The 24,398-nt window shown below is 37.1% G+C and overlaps 1 protein-coding gene across 1 annotated transcript; it reads left to right on the top strand.

The window, feature by feature from the left end:
• Positions 1–13,344: 13,344 nt before the first annotated feature.
• On the top strand, positions 13,345–13,850 carry LOC126791643 (putative lipid-transfer protein DIR1). The gene has a single exon (XM_050518118.1). It carries the CDS (start codon positions 13,405–13,407, stop codon positions 13,717–13,719), a length of 315 nt encoding a protein of 104 aa, XP_050374075.1. The 5' UTR covers positions 13,345–13,404; the 3' UTR covers positions 13,720–13,850.
• The last annotated feature ends 10,548 nt before the right edge of the window (positions 13,851–24,398 follow it).

Here is a 24,398-nt window from a genome sequence, read left to right as displayed (position 1 = left end):
ATCTTGCCCAATTGGAATCACAATAGGCTCTCAACCTTAAATCACTGATGGAAGAAAAGAATAAACCTTGTCCTAGAGCACCCTTAATGCGTCTTCCTAGGTTGATTCATGAACCTACAAAGGACATGGACGACATAGGTAATATCAGGACGGGATACAGTGAGATAAATGAGCCGCCCAATCAACCTCATGTGTTTCTCAGGGTGTTTGAGCAGATCACTACGCTCCGACAATTTCAAGCCTTTTTTCATGGGAGTATCTGTCAGAGCGGCCCCTAATAATCATGCATCTTCAATAATCTCCAAGGCATATTTACGTTGACTGATAAAGATACCACGTTTTGAAGTTGAAACCTTGATGCCAAGAAAATACTTTAAGTCTCCAAGATCCTTGAGATGAAATTGACTATGCAAAAAGTCTTAAGTGCAATAATTGTCTCCAAGTCATTCCCAGTAATCAATATATCATCAATGCAAATTAAAAGTGCAGTAAATAAATTCCCTTTCTTCTTAGTGAACAATGAATAATCAGCTTTAGATTGAACATACCCGGCTCACTTTACTACATCAGGAAACTTCTGAAACCACTGCCTTGAAGCCTGTTTCAAACCATACAGAGACTTGTGCAATTGACATACCAGATTCTCCTCCCCTGTCGCCGAAGACCTGGCCGAGGAGACATATATTTCCTCTGATAATTCACCGTGAAGGAAAGCATTATTCACATCCAGTTGGTGTAATTTCCAGTGACGAGCAGCTGCTAAAGCTAAGAGACAACGAACAATAGTAATTTTAGCAGTAGGGGAAAAAGTCTCTTGATAATCCGCACCTTATAACTGAGTGAAACCCTTGGCAACCAATCGGGCTTTATAACGTTCAACAGAGCCGTCTGCTTTGTGTTTGATCTTATATACCCAATGACAACCAATGGAAACTTTGCCATCTGGAAGTGTGGTAAGAATCCATGTATCATTAGCCTCGAGGGCTTGCAATTCAAAAAACATGGCTTGCTACCATTCCGGATGAATAACTACCTTAGAATAGGTGTGTGGCTTAATGACATGACTGATCTGAGCCAAGAAAGCCTGATGATGGGGCACACACCGATGGTAAGAGAGATGGCTAGCCAACGAGTAACGAGATCCTTTAGTTGGACCAAGCAACAAGAAGGACGACAAATCTGAGTGAATGGAGTGAACATTGTAAGTGAGGCGGTCTGGTGGGTGTGACTAGCAGCTGGAGCAACGGAAAGGGATGGGTTCAAAAAATGTGGAGTAAATTGTTATTGATGTTGCACTATGAGTTTTATAGTTGCAGTGGTAATATTAAGACAACTCATATACAACCTATTACTACACATAAGAAAGCTTTACAAGTCATACACAATATATTACTACACATAAGGAAACTTTACAACTCATACACAACCTATTATATTCAATGACAGATTTGTTTCTCAACAGTTGAAGAACTAGAAGACAAAGGTTGAAGTTTGACGTGGTTTATATTTGGGTATAGATATTAGCTTATGCTTAGTTAATCTGAAAATTGATAAATCAAGATGGTAGCCCAGATGAATTCCCAGAAGAACAAAAGTTCAATTATGGAGTGCAACTGCAAGTGGATAATCACATTCCATTTCTGTTTAATCTTGTTGGATTAATATAAGTTACAACCTTATAATTCTTATTTGTAATTGCTATGTTCACAGGTTTTTTTCATTAGTGCCATCTTGTTCCAATAAGCATACCTTTAATTGGAACCAGTTTCATGATTAATAATGAAGTTGGTTTCATGTGCAGACCCTATCTCCACCACTCCAAAAACATGGAATCATAGTAGATTAAGGTATGTAAAACCCATTTAAGTCTTTAACATTCTTATGATATGCCTCACTGTTTGGTTTGTTAATGATGAGACAGAACCATAACACTGTCAGTGTATTTGCTAATTTGCTATGAAACAGAAACTTTGTAATTAACAAGAACTTTATAGCTTGGTTCTTGTTAACTTTGTTCAATTTATTAAGAATGGTCATTGTTGCAGGACAAGCTTAATTTCTTATAATGAAGAGGAAAGGAACAACCCCTTAATTTCTTATTGGACTATGAATTTGTTTGTTTTATAATGTATGAAACTATGAATTGTGTAATTTAATTGATATTTCACTTTGGGACTTTGAAATTATGATGTTTCAATATTGTATAGAACCTCAAATCCTACAATCAGTCTGATTCAATTCAATTCAGTTCAGTTTTTTTTAAACCGAAAAAATGAACAGAATCGGTCGGTTCAGTTTTCAGTTTTGTTTGTCCGAGAACCGTAAACCGAACCAAAATGAACCCATTTGGACCGAATTCCACCCCTATCTCCAAGAGTCCGAACCATTTTTAAGTTGAGATAAAAAAAATTAAATACAATGTTTCGGATATTTCACTAAAATATCAAAGATACATCGGATATATCGTAAATATTGGAGATATTTTATGTTATTAGAGAAATATCGCATATACGAGAAAAACATATATTTACCCCTAAGATATATCGTTTTTTTAGGGAGATATTGGATGATATATCGGAAATATCAAGGAGATTTTGAACCTCTCTTATAACTACAACTACAATTGTGTGCTCTAATTACCAATAGCACCACCTAAAAATATTAGCTCATTACCAATGTCATTGTATCCCAACTTGTTCTGGATCTTTTGTCACCTATTACAAAAACAATCCAACAACTATCATTGTGTACTGTTATGTGAGCTTGTGTGTTTGTACGCATAAAGTGCAATTGAGCACTTACCAATTAGATTATGGGTGCTCATGCATCCATGCATGAGTTCATCACCCCCCATTTCTACGGTTCTAATTCTTGGTTACAATTTTCGGTCCTCTCTCGATAGCCACAGCCCACAGCTCTTACATGGCTTAGGTTGCGATGGTGGATTGTATGGTATTCTTTTGAGGGAGTTGTTCCTCTCGGTAGTGGATTATCACATGATCTGTGTTTTTGGATTAGTTTCGCATAAGGTTAATGTTGGCAACGACAATGTTAGCTGACTTTGGGGATGTGTGTGGTAGCTTTGTTGCTTTTATGCTTTCAATTGTAGGGTCTTCGACCCATAGTTTAGCGAGTCGTTAGTCTCCTCTTACTCTTTCTAGTTTGACCGAGTTGGAGACTGGTACTCTTTATATTTGTATCTTATTGGCTATATTGAGGGTCACTACAATATTGAGGATCAATAACATACTACTAAGTTAGTACTATAAGGTGTTTTAAAAGTTTTACTACTTTATTATATTTATTTCTAGCAGATGTTGATTTCAAACTCTCTATCTTACCTTACTAAACATTGTATCATCCGTTGAATCATATTTGAATTGTAAGATGAGTGAAAATGACAATGTTGTTGAGGCGCAGCAACAAGCGTAAAAAAATTTAAGATCAAGAGGAAGTGATAGCTGGGGAAGCAAGCCATCAGGTAATCATATTGGGGAGATCTGTAATTTGAACTGTTTTGAAGTAAAAAAAAGGAACATTCCTACAAGTAGGGCTCGTTAACGGGCTGAGCCTTGGTATATTTAAATAAGTGACGGGCCGGGCCGGGCCGGATATTTTCACAAATATGAAGATCCAAGCCCGCCCACCTAGAATGGGCCTTGCGGGCTTTTGCGGACCGGGCCTTGCGGGCTTATATTAGAAAAAAAAACATAATACTATAATTTAAGGGTTTGAAACAATAAAAAAATTATTAGAAAACATTGTAACAAAAAAGTTACAAATAAATTCTAGTTTCGAAATATTGTCGATCGACACCAATAGATGTGATCGATATATATATTTAGGGACCCTGTAAAAATTTCATCCGTTTTGAACATGGTTTAACCGTCCGTAATAATAAAACCTCATTGACCGGGGCTTTGCCAAATGAGTTTCCTCGTTGCGACCACGCATGATCGGTGACAAAAATTATATGATTTCAAATATGTAAACAGATTTCCGCATTCATGTTGACGGCAAAAAAAAAAAAATTCATATCTCATTGGTCTATGTTTGACTTGCCTTGTGATCAACTTTTATGATGAGTATGAGTCCTTGTAGTTTGACGTCTTTACTGGAAGAATGATCAATTAGGGCTCTTATCTACATCCAAATTTTAATCATCAATTATGGAAGATTATGGAACGTGTATGCACGATTTGAATTTCGAATTCATTGAAGTTGGTTGCAGAGATACTTCGCGTCCAATTCAAAGGAAGACCAAGTCTAAAATCAAAGCCTCAGAAGCTTTCAACATGGGAGATAGAACCAGTTGGTTGCAATTATCAGTTCAAATTCAAATAGGAGATATATTCGACAAAGAAAGAGTGAGCTAGAGTGAAAAGAGTAGTGTAACCAAGCCACTCCAACCTATCGTCACTCCACTATATGTACAAGCCACTCCAACCTATCCCAAGTCATGCTTCTAATGACCAGCATACATAGAACAGAATCACCACAATCAAACTCTTTAATCCAATTCAATTAGCTGGACATGAACAATGACCAAGGAATTCCACTTTACATATCAATCCTGAGTACAGGTTTACTGCCAGCAACCAAAACAACAAAACTATCTTTGAATTCAATGCTACCATTCTACAAACATAGAATTAACCAATCTTACAAACTCTCTGACAACTACATAATTCCATTCCAAACAGAAATCACAGCAGCCATACAATTCAATTCACTGGAATTCAAGGCTGCAATAATTCACAGAAGCCTTCTCAACGAGCACCATGATCAAATTCGACCAAATTGGAGTCTGGTCATCAATTCAATCCAGAAAACTTCCTACTCGACTTGAAGCTTCACTAAGCTGCACCCGAAGCCTTCTCCAAGGCTAGAATTGACGGAATATATTTGCATCCTCGAAGAACGATGAAGAACAAGAAAATTCCAAAAATTGGATTTTGTCAAAACTTGATCAACTCCAACAACTAGTTATACAAACTTGAAGAAATCGGAGAGGAGATGAATTTCGATACCTCATGCAGCTCAAACAGTCGCCAGAAAAGGGGCTGCGAAGTCGTCGATGGAACCCGGAACTGTTAAGGCTTGATTCTCTCTCCACGGCTGGAGCTAGGACGAGCTGCTTCCATGGGAAGGGGCACGGCGGCGCGACGTCGCTGGTTCGCGGAGGAAGGAGCGTCGGATGCGCACGAAGGAGCAGAGTCAAGGACTGTATTTGGGGAAAAATGCTGAAGCCTTATCATGATCACTCCATATATGTATATAAAAGAAATCCAAGCGCTGTGATAAATCGACCTTAATTCTACGGTCTACATCTCACCATAAACATTTTCAGGTTTTCCAAATAATTCTTTATATCCCAAATTTTGGAAAATCAAATAAAATAACTCGGGAACCCTTAAATTCCAAAATATTTCGAAGTACTCGTCGTAACGCATACGACTCTTAATCCAGAAGATTCACTTATTTTAAAACTCTGAAAAACATTCTCTACCTATTACTTTAATAATTATCGAGATTATAAAATAATTACAAAACGATCTCACTTTTAGCTCGTTAATATTTCCAGGACTCACAAGTAGTAAGAGTGAGAAGTTTTATATCTAACAAGCTTCAAAACCAGGTATCTTCCATGGTCTTATACTCTTGCATCTTCGTCTTCACTTGTCATTACTAACTTCTCTATGAGTGCAAGTTATATTTCAAGAGTCAAAAGTGTGGCTCTGCATCTCTTTCTTCATAATCACCATAAGTATTCCATCACCGCCATCAATATGAAAATCCCCTCGAGCACCAGAAATATTTCCTCACCACTAAAAATATGAAAATCCCCTCAAACCCAAATATACCAACACTCACTAAATTTCTGCCTTTTCCCACAAATACAGAAAAGAAACCACCAAACACTTCCCACAATATCATGACCCAAAACGTTCCAGACATGATAAAGATGCAAGTGTTCAAGTTCGTGTATCGGCCAAGTTCTATGACAAATGAGGAAAAGGAAAGACAAGGGACGGTGAAGAGAAAAGTAGAGAGAGTTAGAAGGAGAGAGCAAAGAGAAAATACGTAGAAGCTATGCGGATGCAAGGTGACCAGAACCAAGACAGAGGAGCATTGAACTTTGCCTCGGTTTGTTTAAATGAAGCGGTGGAGGAGGTGTCTCTAATGCCTACGAGCTCGGAAATTTGTGTGGCTTGGCCTTAATCAAATCAAGACAGAGCTGCATGCAAGACAAGTGAAGGAACCAAAGCTTAATTGGAGTTGAAATTGGTGGCTAATTAAACAAAGTTATGAGCGGTGAAGTTTCGATCATATGGCGCCATTTCACATTTGAGGAAGACGTCAAGCTAATGGTGTACTCCATGCACAAAAGACAAATTTCTTGATTACATGATTAATGACAGTGGGTGGCCATAAAATTAACCACCATGGTCTTTATGCGCACCAACTTCTCAGAAGCACAAAACTCCGCCGAGCTCGATATGATGGGTGCCGAAATATTAAAGTGAATCGAGTCATTGGGCCTCCGACAAATAAATGGAAGCAAGCCCACTCAAATCAGTCCACCAAATTCTAAGGCCCATTGCAAAGCCCAGTACAACTCCAGTCATGTCACTAAATTCCAAGGCCCGTTGCAAAGCCCGGCAGACACTACCAAATTGGGTATCTAAATGAAATACGCTTAACACATTCAAGTTACCATATATCCGTCAAGCTCAAATGTCGGTACAAAACCGAAAACACCTATGAACTTCGATCGGTTTGATCCCGCAAAGGGTACATAGGCAATCTAGCGACCCACTAGATGCAACCACATGTCCAAACAGAATCTCTGACCACCAGTCAAATTCGCCCTCAAATCCAAACAGAATCTCAATGAACTACGGTCGGTTTGATCCCACAAAGGGTACGTAGGCAATTTAACAACCCACTAGATGCAACCACATGTCCAAATAGAATCCATGATCACTAGTCAAATTCGCCCAAACAGAATCTCTGACACCACAAGTTAAATTCGGCTCGTCCCAAATGAATCACTAAATGTAGTCACATTCTCCAAACACAAGAAAATTATATCCACTCTCAAATCACAAACAAATCCAAAATCATATACATGGGCTCTAAACCCACATCCCAAACACAAAATCCAATCTATGGTTCACTTACACCAAATTGGTCCCAAACACAAATCTCATTCCAAAATCATAGCCTTTCAACGTGTCATTCACGCATTGGAACTCTTGAACTACGAGTGGCTTGATCCCTCTCCCAGGGTATGTAAGCAACCCATTCAAATTTCCGGGTGCAGCCGCAAAAACAAACAAACACATATCCCACGTATTTGGTTTCTTCATAAATGGTATTTCCCTACAAACAAGGGATTGTAATTAAGAGACACATTTTGTCTTGAATGGGTCGAACCCGAAATAATTAAAACTCTATTCACTATATGAATATGAGTGAAATTATGTTGGGTGACATTTTGGTTCACTACGTGCACAATTTTACTCAACAATTCGCATCTTGGTAATGGGTCCCCCCTTAGGGCATATTAGTGTTGTTTTTGGTTTACCGGAAATTTTGACGATCAAACAAGGTCTGAATTGTATGAAGTTTTAAAATGGTCACTAAATATATATACCGATCACATCGGATGGTGTCGATCGATTCCGAGAAGTTTCCTTCATATAGTCCCTTCATAATGCGATAGTTTTATTATAAACCTAATATAAAGGTTATGATACATTAGTGGACATTTTGGCGATCGACAAATCCAGTTGGAAATATGGTCGATCGACACCAGTAGATGTGATCGGTATATATATTTAGGGAACCCATAAAAATTTCGTCCGTTTTGGACATGGTTTAACTATTCGTACCAACGGTCAACTAAAAAAGAGGCGTTTTAACATATTGAAACCCCATTGACCGGGGCTTTACCAAATGATTTCTTCAGTGCGACCGCGCACGATAGGTAACAAAAATTAAGTGATTTCAGATATGCAAACAGCTTTTGGTGTTCGCATATTTGTAATAGGTCCTCCCTTATGGCATATTAGTAGTGTTTTCGATTGACCGAAAATTCCGACGGTCAAACGAGGTCCAAATTGGATGAATTTTATAGGTTCACTAAATATATATACCGATCACATCGGCTGGTGTTGATCGATCCCGAGAAGCTTCCTTCATATAGTCGTTTCATAATGCGATAGTTTTATTCTAAACCTAATAAAGGTTATGATACATTAGTGGACACTTAGGCGATCGCCAACTCCAGTTTGAAATATGGTCGATCGACACCAGCAAATGTGATCGGTATATATATTTAGGAACTCCGTAAAAATTTCATCCATTTTGGACATGGTTTGACCATTCGTACCTACGGTCAACAAAAAAGGCGTTTTGACATATTGAAACCCCATTGACCGGGAATTTGCTAAATGAGTTTCCTCAGTGTGACCAATTAGATCAGCTAGTGTCGATCGATCCAAAGAATTTACCTTCATATAGTCGCTTCATAATGCGATAGTTTTATTATAAACCTAATATAAAATGTTATAATACATTAGTGTACACTTCGGCGATCGATAACTCCAGTTCGAAATATGGTCGATTGACACCAGTAGATGTGATCAGTATATATATTTAGGGAACCCATAAAAATTTCATCTGTTTTGGACATTGTTTGACCGTCTGTACCTACGGTCAACCAAAAAAAGGCGTTTTAACATATTAAAATCCTCATTGACCGGGGCTTTGCAAATGGGTTTCCTTGGTACCACTACACACAATCGGTGACAAAAATTAGGTGATTTCAAATATGAAAACGGCTTTCGGTGTTCGCATTTTGGTAATGGGTCTTCTTTATGACATATTAGTGTTGTTTTCGTTTTACTGGAAATTCCGACGGTCAAACGAGGTCCGAATTAGATGAAATTTTTACAGGGTCACTAAATATATATACAGATCATGTCGGCTGGTGTCGATCGATCCCGAAAAATTTCTTTCATATAGTTGCTTCATAATGCGATAGTTTTATTCTAAATCTAATAAAATATGTATGTATAATATTTATTTATTTGGCGGGCTTTTAGGGGCCGGGCCCACGGGCCGGTCCGGGTTTCACATCTCTAATCTAAGCCCGACCCTGTACCCATGGAAGCGGGCTTTAGTGGGTTTTCTCACGAGCCGGGCCGGTTAAAAGCCCATTAAGCTTTTCGGATCCGCGGGCTAAATAATGAGGCCTACTTACAAGACATTTGAAGAAAAGCTATGGAGGCTACTTTAGTCATTACATCACAATTGCACAATCAATTTAGAGAAAACAGGAAGAGAATCCCCTAGTGATAAAAAATATATAGAAAGCCTGCTAATGGTAATTACTGAATTAATAATGTATCTATTGGTAATTATGTAAAAATATTATAGAAGAAATATGGACTTATGGAGCTATATCTAGTCATGTTACTCATATACATGCATAATGCATTTATCATGTTCAATTTTTTTATTGTTGATAAAACTAATATGGCTTCCCTTCAGTGCAGGTAAAGTAACCACACATAGAAGATAAACGAGATAGAAAACCTCGTCTTATCCCCACATCTCTCTCTCTCTCTCTCTCTCTCTCTCTCTCTCTCTCTCTCTCTCTCTCTCTCTCTCTCTCTCTCTCTCTCTCTCTCTCTCTCTCTCTCTCTCTCTCTCTCTCTCTCTCTCTCTCTCTCTCTCTCTCATCCCTTTCAAACTTCCCGTATATAACTCATCCATATCTTTATCTTAAAAATCCTAAATTTAATCCAAGTCCAAGATGCCGAGAAATAACAATAAAATGGCAAGTTCTTCTTCGAACACAGAGGGCGGGATGCCGAAGTATGAGGGCCTGTTAAAGCGAGCTCTTCCAACACCGAGTTAACCATATATGGCTGTAAAACCGTCAATCCACTCATTAAGCTCCAAATTGTTGTCTATATTTCTTCATTTCATTCAACCAACTCTACTCCTTTCGAGCAAGGATGCTCATCAAGTCACAATTTTGAAATTAATCCACTGTAATCACAAAATTCATTGTACATATCTTTAGTCAAACCCATTGTAAACCCACATTTCTAATTAGTTAATTAATTCAAATCCAACCAACCCCAATACAAAAATTCATATATATTGGCTTCCTAAAACATAGTTCAAATGAAAATCTTCTACTAAACCAACATAATATAACTTGTTAATAAGAAAATTTTTTCCAGTTTGAGCCACCTTTTCGGTAACCCTTGAAGGTTGAGTCATCAACATGTTTGGTGATGAGTTGAGCTTGACTCTAGAGCGTTTTTATCACCTGAACAATCATTATGATTTTGAGATACATTGAAACTTAAAAATCAGAAAATCGAGAGCACATATTTACAAAGAGGCGAATCAGATCCATCGGAAATCTCAAAATTGAGCTTAAAATTCAACAACGAGCAATGTCTGACAGGTGAAGTGAAAGAATAACGTCACTTTGGTATACTAAGAAACCATAAGGCCATCTTCAACCCATGAGCTATTATCCCACAAATCATACATTGTGGCACACTTAGTCTCCAACCCATGTGATAGTGTACTAGTATGCAGCAAATAGCTCTAAAAGACTACTTGTGGCACACGTGGGTCCCGCATTGTAAAATATTTTTTATTGTTATTTTGGTGAATAATTTTATAAATATATAACAACATTATTGAGTGAATATATAATTTTCATTATTTAAAAAAAAGTATTTTTATTTTAGTGAAATAATATACTACAACACTAATAATATGCAAAACTTTAGCCAACAGGAGTTATTCCCGCTATTCTCAAATGACTATTACTTGGATACGCCATACACTAAGTAATCATGAGTACTAGTATTTTTTAACCATTTAATTATAATTTATGCAACTTAAATCAATTTTTCATGTCATTTTAATTTTTATGAAATAAGATTTCAATTTTTTTAATGTAAATTTATAATTTTCTTTTAGTGTATAAGTAAAGTTGTAATTAAATGTATAACAATTAAAAGGTACATCATTAACATATATTAAAGAGATACATTGTATTACACTTGGGTTGAAGACGGTTGATTATACAGTAAAAGAGGATTCTATCTGCACCTCTATAATCGCGAAGTACACCTCCAATATTTTTTTATGAGAAAAATTCACGATAAAGACAGTTCCTCCATTTCACCCTTGGATTCGACGATCTTCTGGTTATCTTGGTGCCTTGCTCTACGAGGTCACCAATAGAAGGATGCGGATTTGGTGGTTTTCAGTATTTGGTTCTCAAATTTTGGTCTTGCCGATCTAGGTAAGAGGCGATGTTTGGTGCAGAAGTGCGGTTGGGGACTTGAGAGCGGCGTGTCGAGGTTGTTGGATTTTATCGGAGTGTGAGGGCGACGACAAGCCAATAATGGAAATCTATTTCAAGTGGAAATCGAGTGAGGGTGCAAGGAGGCAACTTAACCGACTTAACGGATCTCGGTGCTGATGATTAGGGGTGGACTTTTAGACACCGAAAAACTGAAAACTGACCAAAACTGTACCGAAAAACCGAAACTGAATAAAACCAATCTATCGGTTTCGGTTTTAACATCAAATTGAATAGTTCGGTTTCGGTTTGCGGTTTTATCCGTGTAAAAAACTTATCAAACCGAACCGAAGCAAATCGACATATATGTATATAATTATTAATATTTAATATAGTAATAGGTGTATTTCATGTTTTTATTGACTAAGAGTTACATACGATATACATGATTATGGCCTCAAAATGTCTAACTTAATTTCTCACAATCTTTAAATCATTAAATATTACGTTTTGGTTAATACTCTATCGTAATTTTGTTGATTTTATTAGTTGTTTCTAACTTATTGCAATCTAATTTACTTATTTACTAATTTGAAGTACTAAAATTGTAGCTTACTACTTTATTTTTGTTTTAAGTCAAGTGTGAAAAGTTATTACAAATGATAGGTTTTTGTAACTGAAACTGAACCGAACCGAATTATAGGTTAACCAAAACCGTGGTTAATATGTTTTTTTCCGGTTTCGATTTTAAGAAATACAAAACCGAGACCTCGGTTTCGGTTTTCGGTTAATGCTTTTAAACCGAACCGATGGAACCGAGTCCACCCCTGCTGATGATACTGGTGTGAACAATCGGGCACCTAACGTGGCAGTAACGGCGGCTAGGGCTCTAGCAAAGTGGTTTTAAAATTTAAGCCTAAATTCAATCTTGGGTTGAGCTATGTGATTATGAGTCAAGATATGGTTTAGGCTCTGGCTCAGGCTCAGGCTCAGGCCCAGGCTGACCTTGGTGGTATTTGATAGTCCACAAACTGGGAAAACTCTGATGTGGGTATTCAATCTCTGTAGGTATGATTTGAGGAGGTTTGGACGTGCTTGTACCATAATTGCGTGCTAAGCAAGTAGATGATTTAGATCCATTAATATAGATTTGTTTAATTGTATAAGGGTTTGCTTGGAGGGATAGATAATCGTTGTAAGCTATTAAATTTATGAAATGAAATCCTCGTTAAAAAAATGATTTCACTATGGAAAAAGAAAAGAAGACGTGGCAACAAGTTACAAGATAGACATAGGGTGGGCAAACCATACCAGCCATTCAGGCGGGCGACACATTTGCTTCACGTATACATATTTCGTATTGTACAAATCGATCACTCTATTAAAATGTATTGCATCTTAATTTGTCAGCAGGATGGACAGAGGAAATATCTATTGCACCGACAAAACGAGGGACTTCTTTTAGGTGTATCCGTGCAGGATCCCATCCGTGCATGCATAAGGCTCTATGGAAATTGGATTGCATGGTTAGGTTAACGAATGAAATTGAGCTTTTATACTAGCTACCACTCAACTTAGAGCAGCAAAATCACACAATCATCTTCCCAAATTTACAATAGATTTATCAATTCTTCACGCCGACCAAGAAAATAATGCATGGCAGACACCTCAGAAAAGTTGGATTACCTTCTCCCCAAGAAAGTGAAAATCCAAAACCCTATCTTAACCAACAGAAGAAGAAAGAGAGTAGGGAGAAGAAAACAACTCAAGTAGGTTAAAAGGCTAATAGTATAGAGATTGTTATCCAAGACAAGACATCGTGTTGTAACTTAAATTGCACGATTATTATTGGACCTATCAATGTTCAAAATCTGCACTACCACAAGAGAATGGTAGCCCATGACACCACAGTGCGATAAGCATGGGGCTCATATGATTGTGTTGCTCACGGGACTCCACCCTCCAATCTGCTATATAAACTACCATCTCCAAAACTTTATCCTCCAAAGAAGTCCAAACAGCTCAATCATTCAAAGAACTCGTTCATTCATATATCGATGGAGGCTACTCGGAAGCTACTGTTGGCTGTGGCGGCGATGCTTGTGGTGGTTGCTTGCATTAACGTGGAGGTCTCCGATGCGCAGACCATCTGCAATGTGTCTTTGAATAACTTAATGTCCTGCCAGCCGGCCGTAAGAAATCCTAACCCTGCAAAGCCGACCCAGGCGTGCTGCTCGGCGCTGAAGTACGCGGACTTGGGGTGCCTCTGCTCGTACAAGAACTCGAACCTGTTGCCTTCTCTTGGAATAGACCCTAAACTCGCCATGCAGCTCCCTGCCAAGTGCAAGCTCCCTGGCCCTGCCAAATGCTAGAGATCCGAGACCCTTGGCTTCAGCTACACAGATGTAGCTAGCTAGCTTATGTTAAATAAAAGCTTTATATTTATGCATGTTTAAGATCATGGGATTAATCTTGGAATGAAATGCTTAATCTACCTCCCGAATATTTGAGCGTTACTTGTTGTAGTACTATAAGTATACCTGCTGAAGTGCTGATGATGGGTCTTAATTTGAACTTGGTTTTATTGTATTAGTGCTTTTATATTTCCAATTCTATTGGATCCATGATGCACGGGAGCTATGTTCGCTATAATGCTTGATATTTGAATGTAGGCCATGTAATGCAATAAACTTTACAAAAAACGCAGTTCGTGTCATTGATTTCAACTAGCTATATTTCTCACGTACGCTTAATTGAGGTTTGATAATTAAGCCACCAACTAGTACTGTTATTTAAGTAAACAAAAGACTAAAGGTATGAGTCGGATCGAGAATGAAATACCATAATGTTTCCTTCAATTTGTCCATGCCAGTAATGTTTGTTAAACAATTCCCTTTTGGTTATAGATATTAGCGTTTGTCTACTGTACGTTGTTGTACCTCATACAACAGCTATAGTACCTTTGCTGCATACTATTCACATGTGTATTTTTACCCTAGTACTGTTTAAGTAAAAAAAATTCTGACAAAGTATGGTAGGTCTTGATTGTTGAATTTGTTTATCTAGCATAGTATAAATATTTAACTTCATCATTTACTCGAAGGTAAACAGTTTTTTTTCCTATCATTATTGTAAAATTAATAGCCTCTATACTTAAACCTTTAGCTTTTGCAAAAATTTATTTAAAAGAACTCCAAGAAGAAAGAGAAAAAAAAGTGAAATATAGAGATCACCTTCCTAGAAAAACCATAAATTATTGGGATATTATCTATAGAAAACGTAAAATTTACGAGAGTGGAGAAAATAGTCCTCGAGGAAATTTTCGAAAAAGATCAAAGACCCCTAAACATTTTAAGCATCGGTTAAATTCGCCCTAGTTGGTATCAGAGCCTGCTTAGCTCAAAATCAGGTAGGCAAAAAGCCATACGCCACAAAGTTGGCTTCTCAGCTAACAAGAGAGAATCCAAACCAAACAATTATCAGTCTTTTTGTATTACAAAAGATTATGATAGGTGGCAAAAATGTTTTCATTCAAGACATATCCAGGAGGATCAATAGTCGATAGAGTATGCTTGTAGAGTACTGAATACACTCTACAACGAATTCTCTCATCTTCAGTGAGAGATAGGAGTTGAAGAACTTGACCCAACTCGGCCAATTTTGATAGAATTCCTAAATCACTTATCCAGTAACAAGGCTGCAGAAAAGCTGCTTGTACAAATTGAGAGATTTCATCTCAAGATAAATCAACTTGAATAAGTAAACACAAAAATCAGAAGGCTTGAAAAAAAGCTTGACTACCTCAAAGAAAAGCAATATCTGCTAGACATAGAAAATAAGTTAGTTCGAACAGAAACTCTTGCTAATAACATCCAAGAGAAAGCGTTTGAACTAAGAAAAGCTTAAGAAACTCTGAAAGAGCATTTAAAAGCCCTTATCGTCTGAATAGGATGAACCAAAGGGTTGAGGTAAAAGTCAAGGAAAGAGACAAAGAAGCAAAAAGCTTATATCTTCCTACTACAAAAGCTCTTGCTGAAAACCTGAAAACTATAATTTCTCAGCAAAACTATAATATTACTTATTTTCAAGAGATAGATATGGAGTTAGAAGAGCAATTCAGAGAGTTAAACCTTAAACTCTCCCATCATGTCGCCCATGCCGGATTAATTGTATTCTGGGCCGGAGCAATGAACCTATTTGAAGTGGCTCATTTCGTACCAGAGAAGCCTATGTATGAACAAGGATTAATTTTACTTCCCCACCTAGCTACTCTAGGTTTCGGGGGGTAGACATTTTCTAATGAAAATGTTTTTGACATTTTTATTTCGCTTATTGTAGGACAGTTAAAACTCTTGCTGAAAGCTCAATGAAAAGGCAAAATAAATGGTGTTGGTAAATAATATCACACCTATACCTCCTAGTATAAGACCTGATCCCATAAAGACTAGAAGAAAGTCATGTATTGGTTCAGGAACCCATATTGAATTAAGCGAGAGAGCTCAATCAATGGAAGGGAACCGTAAGCTCATTTTTTTAAGAACTACTCTGCTTCTTGCTAGCAGCCTTATTCGCTTAGCTAATTGACTCGGGTATTCCCATTGCTTCCGGTTACTGATAGGAGCACAAAGTGTGACATTGTTAATGTGATTATGTTATATTCTTATGCTTTGTTACATCATATTTAGTTGTTTTAGGTTCATATTTGTTATTTGTATGTTTTAGTAGAGCTATGCCGAATTTAAATGTTTTGATGACGAAATTGTGCTAAGTGTTAGAAATCCTTATTGAGATATGATTCCTTACTCGATTAGGATTCTACTTTCCTATTTTCATTCTTTCCTAGTCCTTAATTGTCGATTTCTTTTCAAGAAAGACAAATCATAGATGGACAAGGAGTAGTGGAGCCGTGATGCATTCCTAGTAGGACAAGGAGATCACATCCGAGCCATTTCCTAGTTGAAAAAGGAGAGTTGTCGTGCAGCCCTTAATTGTCTCCCAATTGGATTTGGTTTCCTACATCAAGTTGGATTTGGAGTACAAGAATCAAAGTCCATATCAAAGAAGATTTCAGCTTCCCAATCCAATTCTATCTCCTTATTGGGACGACAAGGCTATGTTATTGACTCATATATATAGAGGCACGACCTCATTGTTCAATCATCATCAACCTTGCGCAAATACTAGCCAAAGCTCTACCGACTTTCATACCTACCTTCCAAGAAATCCTAAATCTGATTCCATCATCCTCCACCATTCCCTTGCCTTCAAGTACGATTATGAAGAGGCACCATTCCCTTAGGAGTCATGGCTACACCTTGTAGAATCGATTGATTGATAAAGTGTAACCATGATTCTCTCTCTGTTAATTTCGGTTTTTGGTTTTTCTTGTTCTTAGTTGTGTATGTGATTTGTGCATTGTAAACTTGTTTCTATTTTGTCTATGAAATATCTATTTGTTTCAAATTATATAAAGTTGTGATTTTTGGTTTTTAGTTCTATGATTTTGGTTTCTGTCGTGTACCATTATTGAATGATTTTGATATCTAAGTATTATGTATGCGATTGTAGCATGATATTTAGGTTGTTGGATTAAAGACTTGTGTTATGAACATGTTTATATCTTCTATGTGATTTTTGAAATTGCATGATTGTTGGTTAAGTAGGTGACATGTTTAATGAATTAATATGCGTGGCTTTGAAGTTGCATAGTAGGATAAGCATGTTAGATTTTGATGAAGCCGATTGGCAAGACTTAAATGTGTTAAGTATCTATGTATGTAGGTTACTAATTTAGAACTTAGATTGCATGATCCAACCTTAGTTGTTCATGATGGTATCTCGACATGGTTCTTAGAGGAGGACTAGATCCTGATTTTCGTTGCTTTATATGATTTTTTTTGGTGATGTATTGTGTGTTGGTTGGTTGATCACATGTAAAGTTGTGATTTTTGGTTTTTAGTTCTATGATTTGCGTTCTATACATATGACCAGCAATCAGAAAAATAAATGCAATAGCTAAATGATGATGAGCCATATCAGTCAGCCATAAACTTTGCGTTTGTGGGTGGAATCCTCCGTTTTTAGGGTTCCATACTTTGGGCCTTTATGTTCATAATGATGTCATGCTTATAGGTTTAATTTCTGTTTAGTAACCTATCTGAAACTTATAACCTCTAAACTCTTATGAATTTGTTGTTAAATGTTTTTGATTCTATGCCATGGTGGATCTCCGGTTTGTGAACGATACCCTCTTGATTTATACTACTAATGATACTTACAGGGTTAATATTGATGTCGAGTAATTGAACCGATCAGTTACCAAAAAAGGTAGAAAAAATGAAGGCTGAAGCTGGAGCAGAGAAAATCAATAAAGAACAACTAGCTCAAAATGTAGCTAGCAAGGTGATCTTACCTTCCTACCCAAGAGAAGAAAGTAAGCTTAAGTTTAGTGAACCTAACCTTCTTACATTTAAATCCTACAATTCCATTGAGAGAAGGAACATGAAGATGTTGAGCAGAGTATTCAGCAAAAAGAGCACAATTCTTGTTCATCAATGCTCAAGAATTTGAGTACAATGAGATAGAGACAAGTGTACGTGAGACATCAGTTCTTAAATTCAGACTCAACGAGATCTATAAAAGAGGTTATTTCCTGTAAATTTCACTGGTTCAAAATTCTTGAACTAACTGTTCCAGCAACAGGTGAAGAAATAGATATCATGCTAATAACTTAGAAGGAAGTAGGTGAAGCAGTTCGAAAAGGCTATTCATATATGCACATTGGAGCAATACATGTAGGAATAAAACTCATAGCTAGAGATAGGATAGACTACTATGTCTTATGCATCCTGCAAGATGACATGATAATAGAATTCAAGAAAAGACTGTTAGGAATGGTAGAAGCTTTCTTATGCAATCAGGTCGCATCTTCAATGTTTTTCTAAACTTCACCACTCACCTCAGAGACGCAGCACACTGTCTCAGATTGAGAATTAAGACATATGGAATTTCTATGAAAAAAGGAATGATAGAGCTTGTCATAGATTACTGAATCTATTATAAGCTCATGAGCTCGAATGTAGCACCAAATACTAAACTCCTTAACAGTCCAAGAGTCACTACATCCATCCTCACCAATCCAAGAAATCATACTGAGCAGAAGCATGTTACAAAATGGCATGAGATGACATTTCCGCAAGAATGAAATCTGACTCCTCCAGTCAAGCAAATTGAGAATACTAAGGCATTAATTTATGAAGACATTGGAGGAAAGATAATCTTACAATTCCATAGACATTCATTTGCCAATTATGAAGAAGGAAGCACTTCGGGGACCAGGCCATCTGTATTTCTTGAAGAATCATTCAAGGAAGAGGATGTAAAGAGACCAATAAAGATGCTTGGAGCTAAAAGACTCAAGAGTCTATATGCACAATCGAAAACTTGTGATTCAACAGAGGGAATTAAAGAAAATCATACAACAAATCTCGCAAGAAGAAAACAGAGAAGGAAGATTCTTTCATATCAAGAGGCCAAGCTAGAGTCTAATGAATCCTCTAACATGGATACAGAAAATGTAAATACATCAAGTCCTCCTCAAGGAAGTACAGTAGTTCAGAATATCACGAACTACCTTACTAAGATCATTAGAGAAATAAAGTCAAACTTCCTAAAGGGTGTAGCTTCGACAGGAAAACCTGGAGAAAGAAGTTCTCAAAAGTTAATTCCTACTGAACCAAAATAGAGACAGTCGGTGTCTGAAAGAGGAGTAGATCTTGACCTAGACCAAGTCGGAGATAAGAGAAAACATTATTTATTGGGCGGCTAGCTTCATGTTAACCCAGCTTTAGTGTTGTCGAAATACGAGTATTCTGAAGCTCATGCATATTATGAGTCAACTCTGACTGGAATAGTCCAGAAGTGGTATCAATCTTTCAAGAGGAGCACTCAGTGGCCTGATTGGGCTACCAAATTAGCTCAAACCAAAAATCCCCTAGACTTTGCATGCCAGATATATGCACAATTTTGCGGAGATATAACAGGACACAGCGAGAAATCGAAGGAGAGATCCAAGGCAAATGTCCAAAAGCTGAGTATATACATTATGAGGTATTTTGAAAAATACACCAATGAATTCCAGAATTACTACTGCACCATTGAAGACATCGATAACGAAGATCTGGTAAGAACCTATTACATGAAGCTACCAGAATCTTGGAACGATGCAGTATCGCAACCTTTAGAAGAAAATCCTTTAACATTTTTTACAATAGGAGGGATTGCAGTAAGAGTCAGGAATCTTTTGAGAAAGCAATGCGTAGAGAACATGAAGTCCAAAAACTGCAAAGAAACAACTCAAAGGAGTTGAAAATGTGTGTCCTAAGATATTGGAGACTCCTACACAAGGGGGATGTCACACCGAAAGAAAATACAAGAAGAAGTTCTCTAGCAAGAAAGCCGGAAAGAAGAATTTCTCTTCTAAAAGGAAGTACAACTTCTTGAAAAGCTTTAAAAGAAAACCTGAAGGCGAAAAGGGAAAATCTATTCCTAGGAAAAGATTTTTCAAGAAAAAAAAAACAATCCTAGTTCTACAAGAGAAGTAAAGACATGCAGATGTTGGTTGTGCAAAGCAGAATGACATTATGCGAATGAGTGTCCAAAAAGGATAAAAGATCATCAAGAGCCCTAATCATAGAGTATGAAGAAGCAATTGAGTATGCAAAAGGATTCGAAATAGCATATACTGATGAAGAGAATGATTCAGTCTATTCTCTTGAGTAACCATCAGAAGATGACTCCGAGAAAGCCTCTTCAGAAAGTCCAGCAGAAGAAGAAAGTGATGAAGGTTATATAATCCTATCTTTGTGTTGCAGTTTCTCAATTGGAAACAAGATACTCCTGATATTATCAGCAATTTCTACCATAATCCTAGAAAATACACTGTGATTTCTGTAAATATGCTATAAAATGAGTTAATCCCAATGTACTGTGAAAGTACAGACGAAACTTATCATCGAGAATGTTTCATAGCAGAATTAAGGCGTAGAACATGAGAAATGATGTCCATATAAAGAGTTCCATGATTCAATGGAACAAAAAGAGGAGTTGAAAAAGGTCATGTTATAAGAAGACTTAAAAATGATGAAGTGGGTGACATCATTAAGTCTAAAAAAGGATTAACAGAGTCTGTTAATACTATCGGAGGAAAATCAAATCTCATCAAGAATCCTATCATTGAAAGGGTTAATCTTTTCATGGAACAACAAGTTGCACGAATCAAACAAGTTAAGCAAGTTCAAACCAGCAGATTCAACAACTATATCACCATAGGATTGAAGTTCCCAAATAAAAGAAATACCACATGCATGCGTTTGTGGATAGTGACTTAGGGTACACACTTGTAAAAGATATGCCATCCTAGACGAATATTGGGAAAAATCTCCAAGATCAGTCACTGGAGTTGTTATGGGAGAGCATGAAATAGTCATGAACACTATGGCTCGCAATGTTAACATTTCTTTAGGCGGAGGAATCTTTATATGCAAGGTCATCTGGAAATGCAAAAGCCAAGGAGCTGATGTGTTGATCAGAAATGATTTTCTTCTTCAACAAACGGTGATTCAAAATTCACAAATGATTGGCTTTGAGAAGAACAATAAGTTCTTATGGGAATCTTGCCTTACATAAAAAGTAAGTGTCACTGGGAAATGATTTACATATAAATATCAGAGATCGTCAGTGAAGAGCAGTGATTACAAGCCATTTTAAAGCCTGTTTTGCTGCTAAGAGACCATTTGAAAGATCACAGTGAGATAGTGTCGAACATGGAATCAAAAAATTATGAGTCCTGAGAAGAGTTTGATTTTCCTAAAAAATGATCTAATTCAGACTCATTAGAAGAAAGCTCAGATGGAGAAGAAGAATATATAAGAGAGCATAATTTGAAGGCATATGCGAACAAAGTAGAGCAAAAAAGGGTGTCAACCATTGTAGAAATAGAAAGGTTGCTAAAAATGGTAATCAGTGAAGATCCTTAATTATACTGGGATAGAGACCCGGTATATTGTCAGCTCAAAATGCATGATGCCAATGTCATTTGCCATGTCAAGGTCATCCCTCATTGTAGGGAATAAGACAAGAAAGAAATTGAAAGCGAGATTCAAGAGCTACTTAAAAACGGGTTAATTAGATCTTCATATAGTCCACATCATGCTCCAGCCTTCCTAGTAAGAAATCATGTTGAACAAGTAAGGGAAAATGCTAGGATGCTAATTGACTACGGAGATGTCAACAAGAAAACCGTTAAAGACAATTATCAAATACCTCAAGAGAGAGTTCTCATAAACCAACTCAAATGAGCTAATATCTTCTCCAAGTTTGATGCTAAATCATGATTTTGGCAAGGGAAAAAATACACCCAGATTCCATAACCTTAATAACTTTTGGAACATCACAAGAACATTACGAATGATTGGTTATGTTGTTTGGTCTTAAGCAGACTCTATCCATTTTCCAAAGAAAAATGGACAACATTTTCAATCCTATTCAAATTTATGCATAGTTTATATATATGACATCTTAGTCTTCTCTAGAACTATGAATGAACATCTAAAACATCTGGGGCAAGTCTGCAAGCTCATTGTCTATAAAGGAATCATTTTGGGACAAAAGAAGATACATTTAGTCAGATGAGAAATCGATTTCTTAGGCATTCATGTTAAAGATGGAGAGATTCGTCTCCAAGAACATATTGCTAAGAAAATTAGCCAATTCACATATCAGATCCCTGATGCAAAATCTTTACAAAGGTTTTTAGGGGTTGTCAACTTTGCCAAAGACGTTATCCTTCAAGTAAGTGGTCTTACTGTTTTACTCTCACAAAAAACCAGATCCAAGAAGAAATGGTGTTTTACGGAAGACGACAGTAATATTGTCAAAAAGATCAAAGAGTTAACCCAAAGTCTACCCCCCTTACAGCTGCCGGAAGAAGGAGACTTAATCAACTTGTAGATAGATGCAAATGATTATTATTGGGCAGGAGTAGTTCTGGCCATGACCCCAGATACCAATCAGGAAAAGATTTGCAAGTTTCTTTCAGGAAAGTTTAATGCGGCAGAATTAAACTATTCAACTGGGGATAAAGAGGTGTTACCTCTGATCAAGAGCATCAAAGGCGCTGAAGGATTCCTATGAAACAAATTTATAGTTAGAACTGAAAACAACAGATAAAGGGAGAGTACTGAGGTGGCAAATGTTTTTATCCCAGAATAAATATGATGTGGAAATGATTGCAGGTAACAAGAACTTATTGTCTGACGCTTTTACGAGAGAAATTGCGACATTTAGAAGAGAAGAGGGAGATGAAGATGAAAGGCAAAATCCTAGGAGAAGGAGATCAGAACCACAAAGTCTTTGGAATAGATACTAAAAAAGAATACAAGATGGTCGGACCTCTATAATGGATCAAGCTACCAATTCATTGTGTCTTACGAAGCAGCTGCATCAACTCCGTCTAAAACTCAAGACAAGATTCAAAAGTCCCAAAGAGGTACTGAATGTTCTGATGAAAAAGAAAAACTTGGTAAAGAGTATTTGTTGTGTCCCAAGGATACAACCTCAACTGATCGGTCTCAGGGTAAAAGACCGGTTAGCCAATCTCAAGCGACATACGGTAAAGGCATACCTAGTTCGTTGAAGGTTGCTGCTTTGCCAAAAAGCATAATAGCCCCTCTTAGGGGAAAAGTGGTTGAGGTCACTGGAAAGAAAATGTTCATGACTATCCTTTAAAGATATTTAAAGAACCAGTATTTAAAACAGAGAAGCTATTGACTTTCAAGTATAAGATCGTTATGGATAATGTTCTACAAGCTTTCTATGAGGAAGATGAAGAACATCTGTTGTGACGCCTCAATGCCTTGACAGAAGAATTGTATGGAGTCCATGCAAAAGAAAAAGAAAAGGAGAAGGAAAATTTGAAGGAAGACTGTGCAATGATCAAGTACTTCAAGGGTCCTGAAAGCACGCGAGTTGCTTTTTTAACCCTAAAGGAATTAGCTTGGTGGGAATTTCATTACAAAATCGGATATGGTAAAATGCTTCCTTCAACCTTACCAATAGTTTCCAGCCCATATTATGAGAGATAACTTGTGGATGTTCAAGGCGAACAACCTCAGGAGCAGAAGTTATGGCTCATTGAGAATGGATTTGTGCACAATCTTTGGATTAAGTCAAATGAAGACCTGGAGGGTTTTCCGAAAATCATAATTCAAGTAGTAAAGAACATTCGTCTAGATGGATGCATCTTGAGATTGAAATTCATTTCTACCCTCCGGAATTGTAAGTGTTGGATGGACGCAAATATTACATATCTCCATATCACTATGTGAGGATAATTCAAGGTTCGATAAAGAGTCCAAGAAATTCAGGGAAAAATGGTGATCCCAACAATAGCATTCCGTGGATGAAAGCCATGTCCATTATGTGCATACAAAATATGGTCTGGAGAGATTATGAGTCCAATCTTTTGGCTAGCGGAGAGAAAGTCATATTCACATATTATAATCATCATCCACCAGATGTCTACAATTTCTTTTCTACTATCATGAGAAATGAAATTGATGGAACCCCAGAAACCACAACATAGCTAAAAAGAGTATAAAAAGAAAAAGGATACATGATTCCTTATCATTTTTCCTATGACACAGATCTAGATGGTGAAGAAAAAGAGGACACAAAGCAAGAAAGCAACCATGAGGGCCAATATTATGAGTCCAATCTTTTGGCTAGCGAAGAGAAAGTCATCACATGTTATAATCATCCTCCACCAGATGCCTGTGATTTCTTTTCTACTATCATGAGAAATGAAATTGATAGAACCCCAGAAACCAGAACATGGCTAAAAAGAGTAGATAAAGAGAAATGATACAGGATTCCTTATCATTTTTCCTATGACACAGATCTAGATGGTGAAAAAAAAGAGGACACAGAGCAAGAAAGCGACCATGAGGGCCAAGATTATGAATCCAATCTTTTGACTAGCGGAGAGAAAGTC

The sequence above is a fragment of the Argentina anserina genome, chromosome 4 (genome assembly GCF_933775445.1).
Source record: "Argentina anserina chromosome 4, drPotAnse1.1, whole genome shotgun sequence".
NCBI lineage: Eukaryota > Viridiplantae > Streptophyta > Magnoliopsida > Rosales > Rosaceae > Argentina > Argentina anserina.
This window is presented reverse-complemented; position numbering and strand designations above follow the sequence as displayed.

Coding starts and splice junctions, on each gene's coding strand:
- LOC126791643 (XM_050518118.1), top strand. CDS start 13,405: ATGGAGGCTACTCGGAAGCTACTGTTGGCTGTGGCGGCGATGCTTGTG.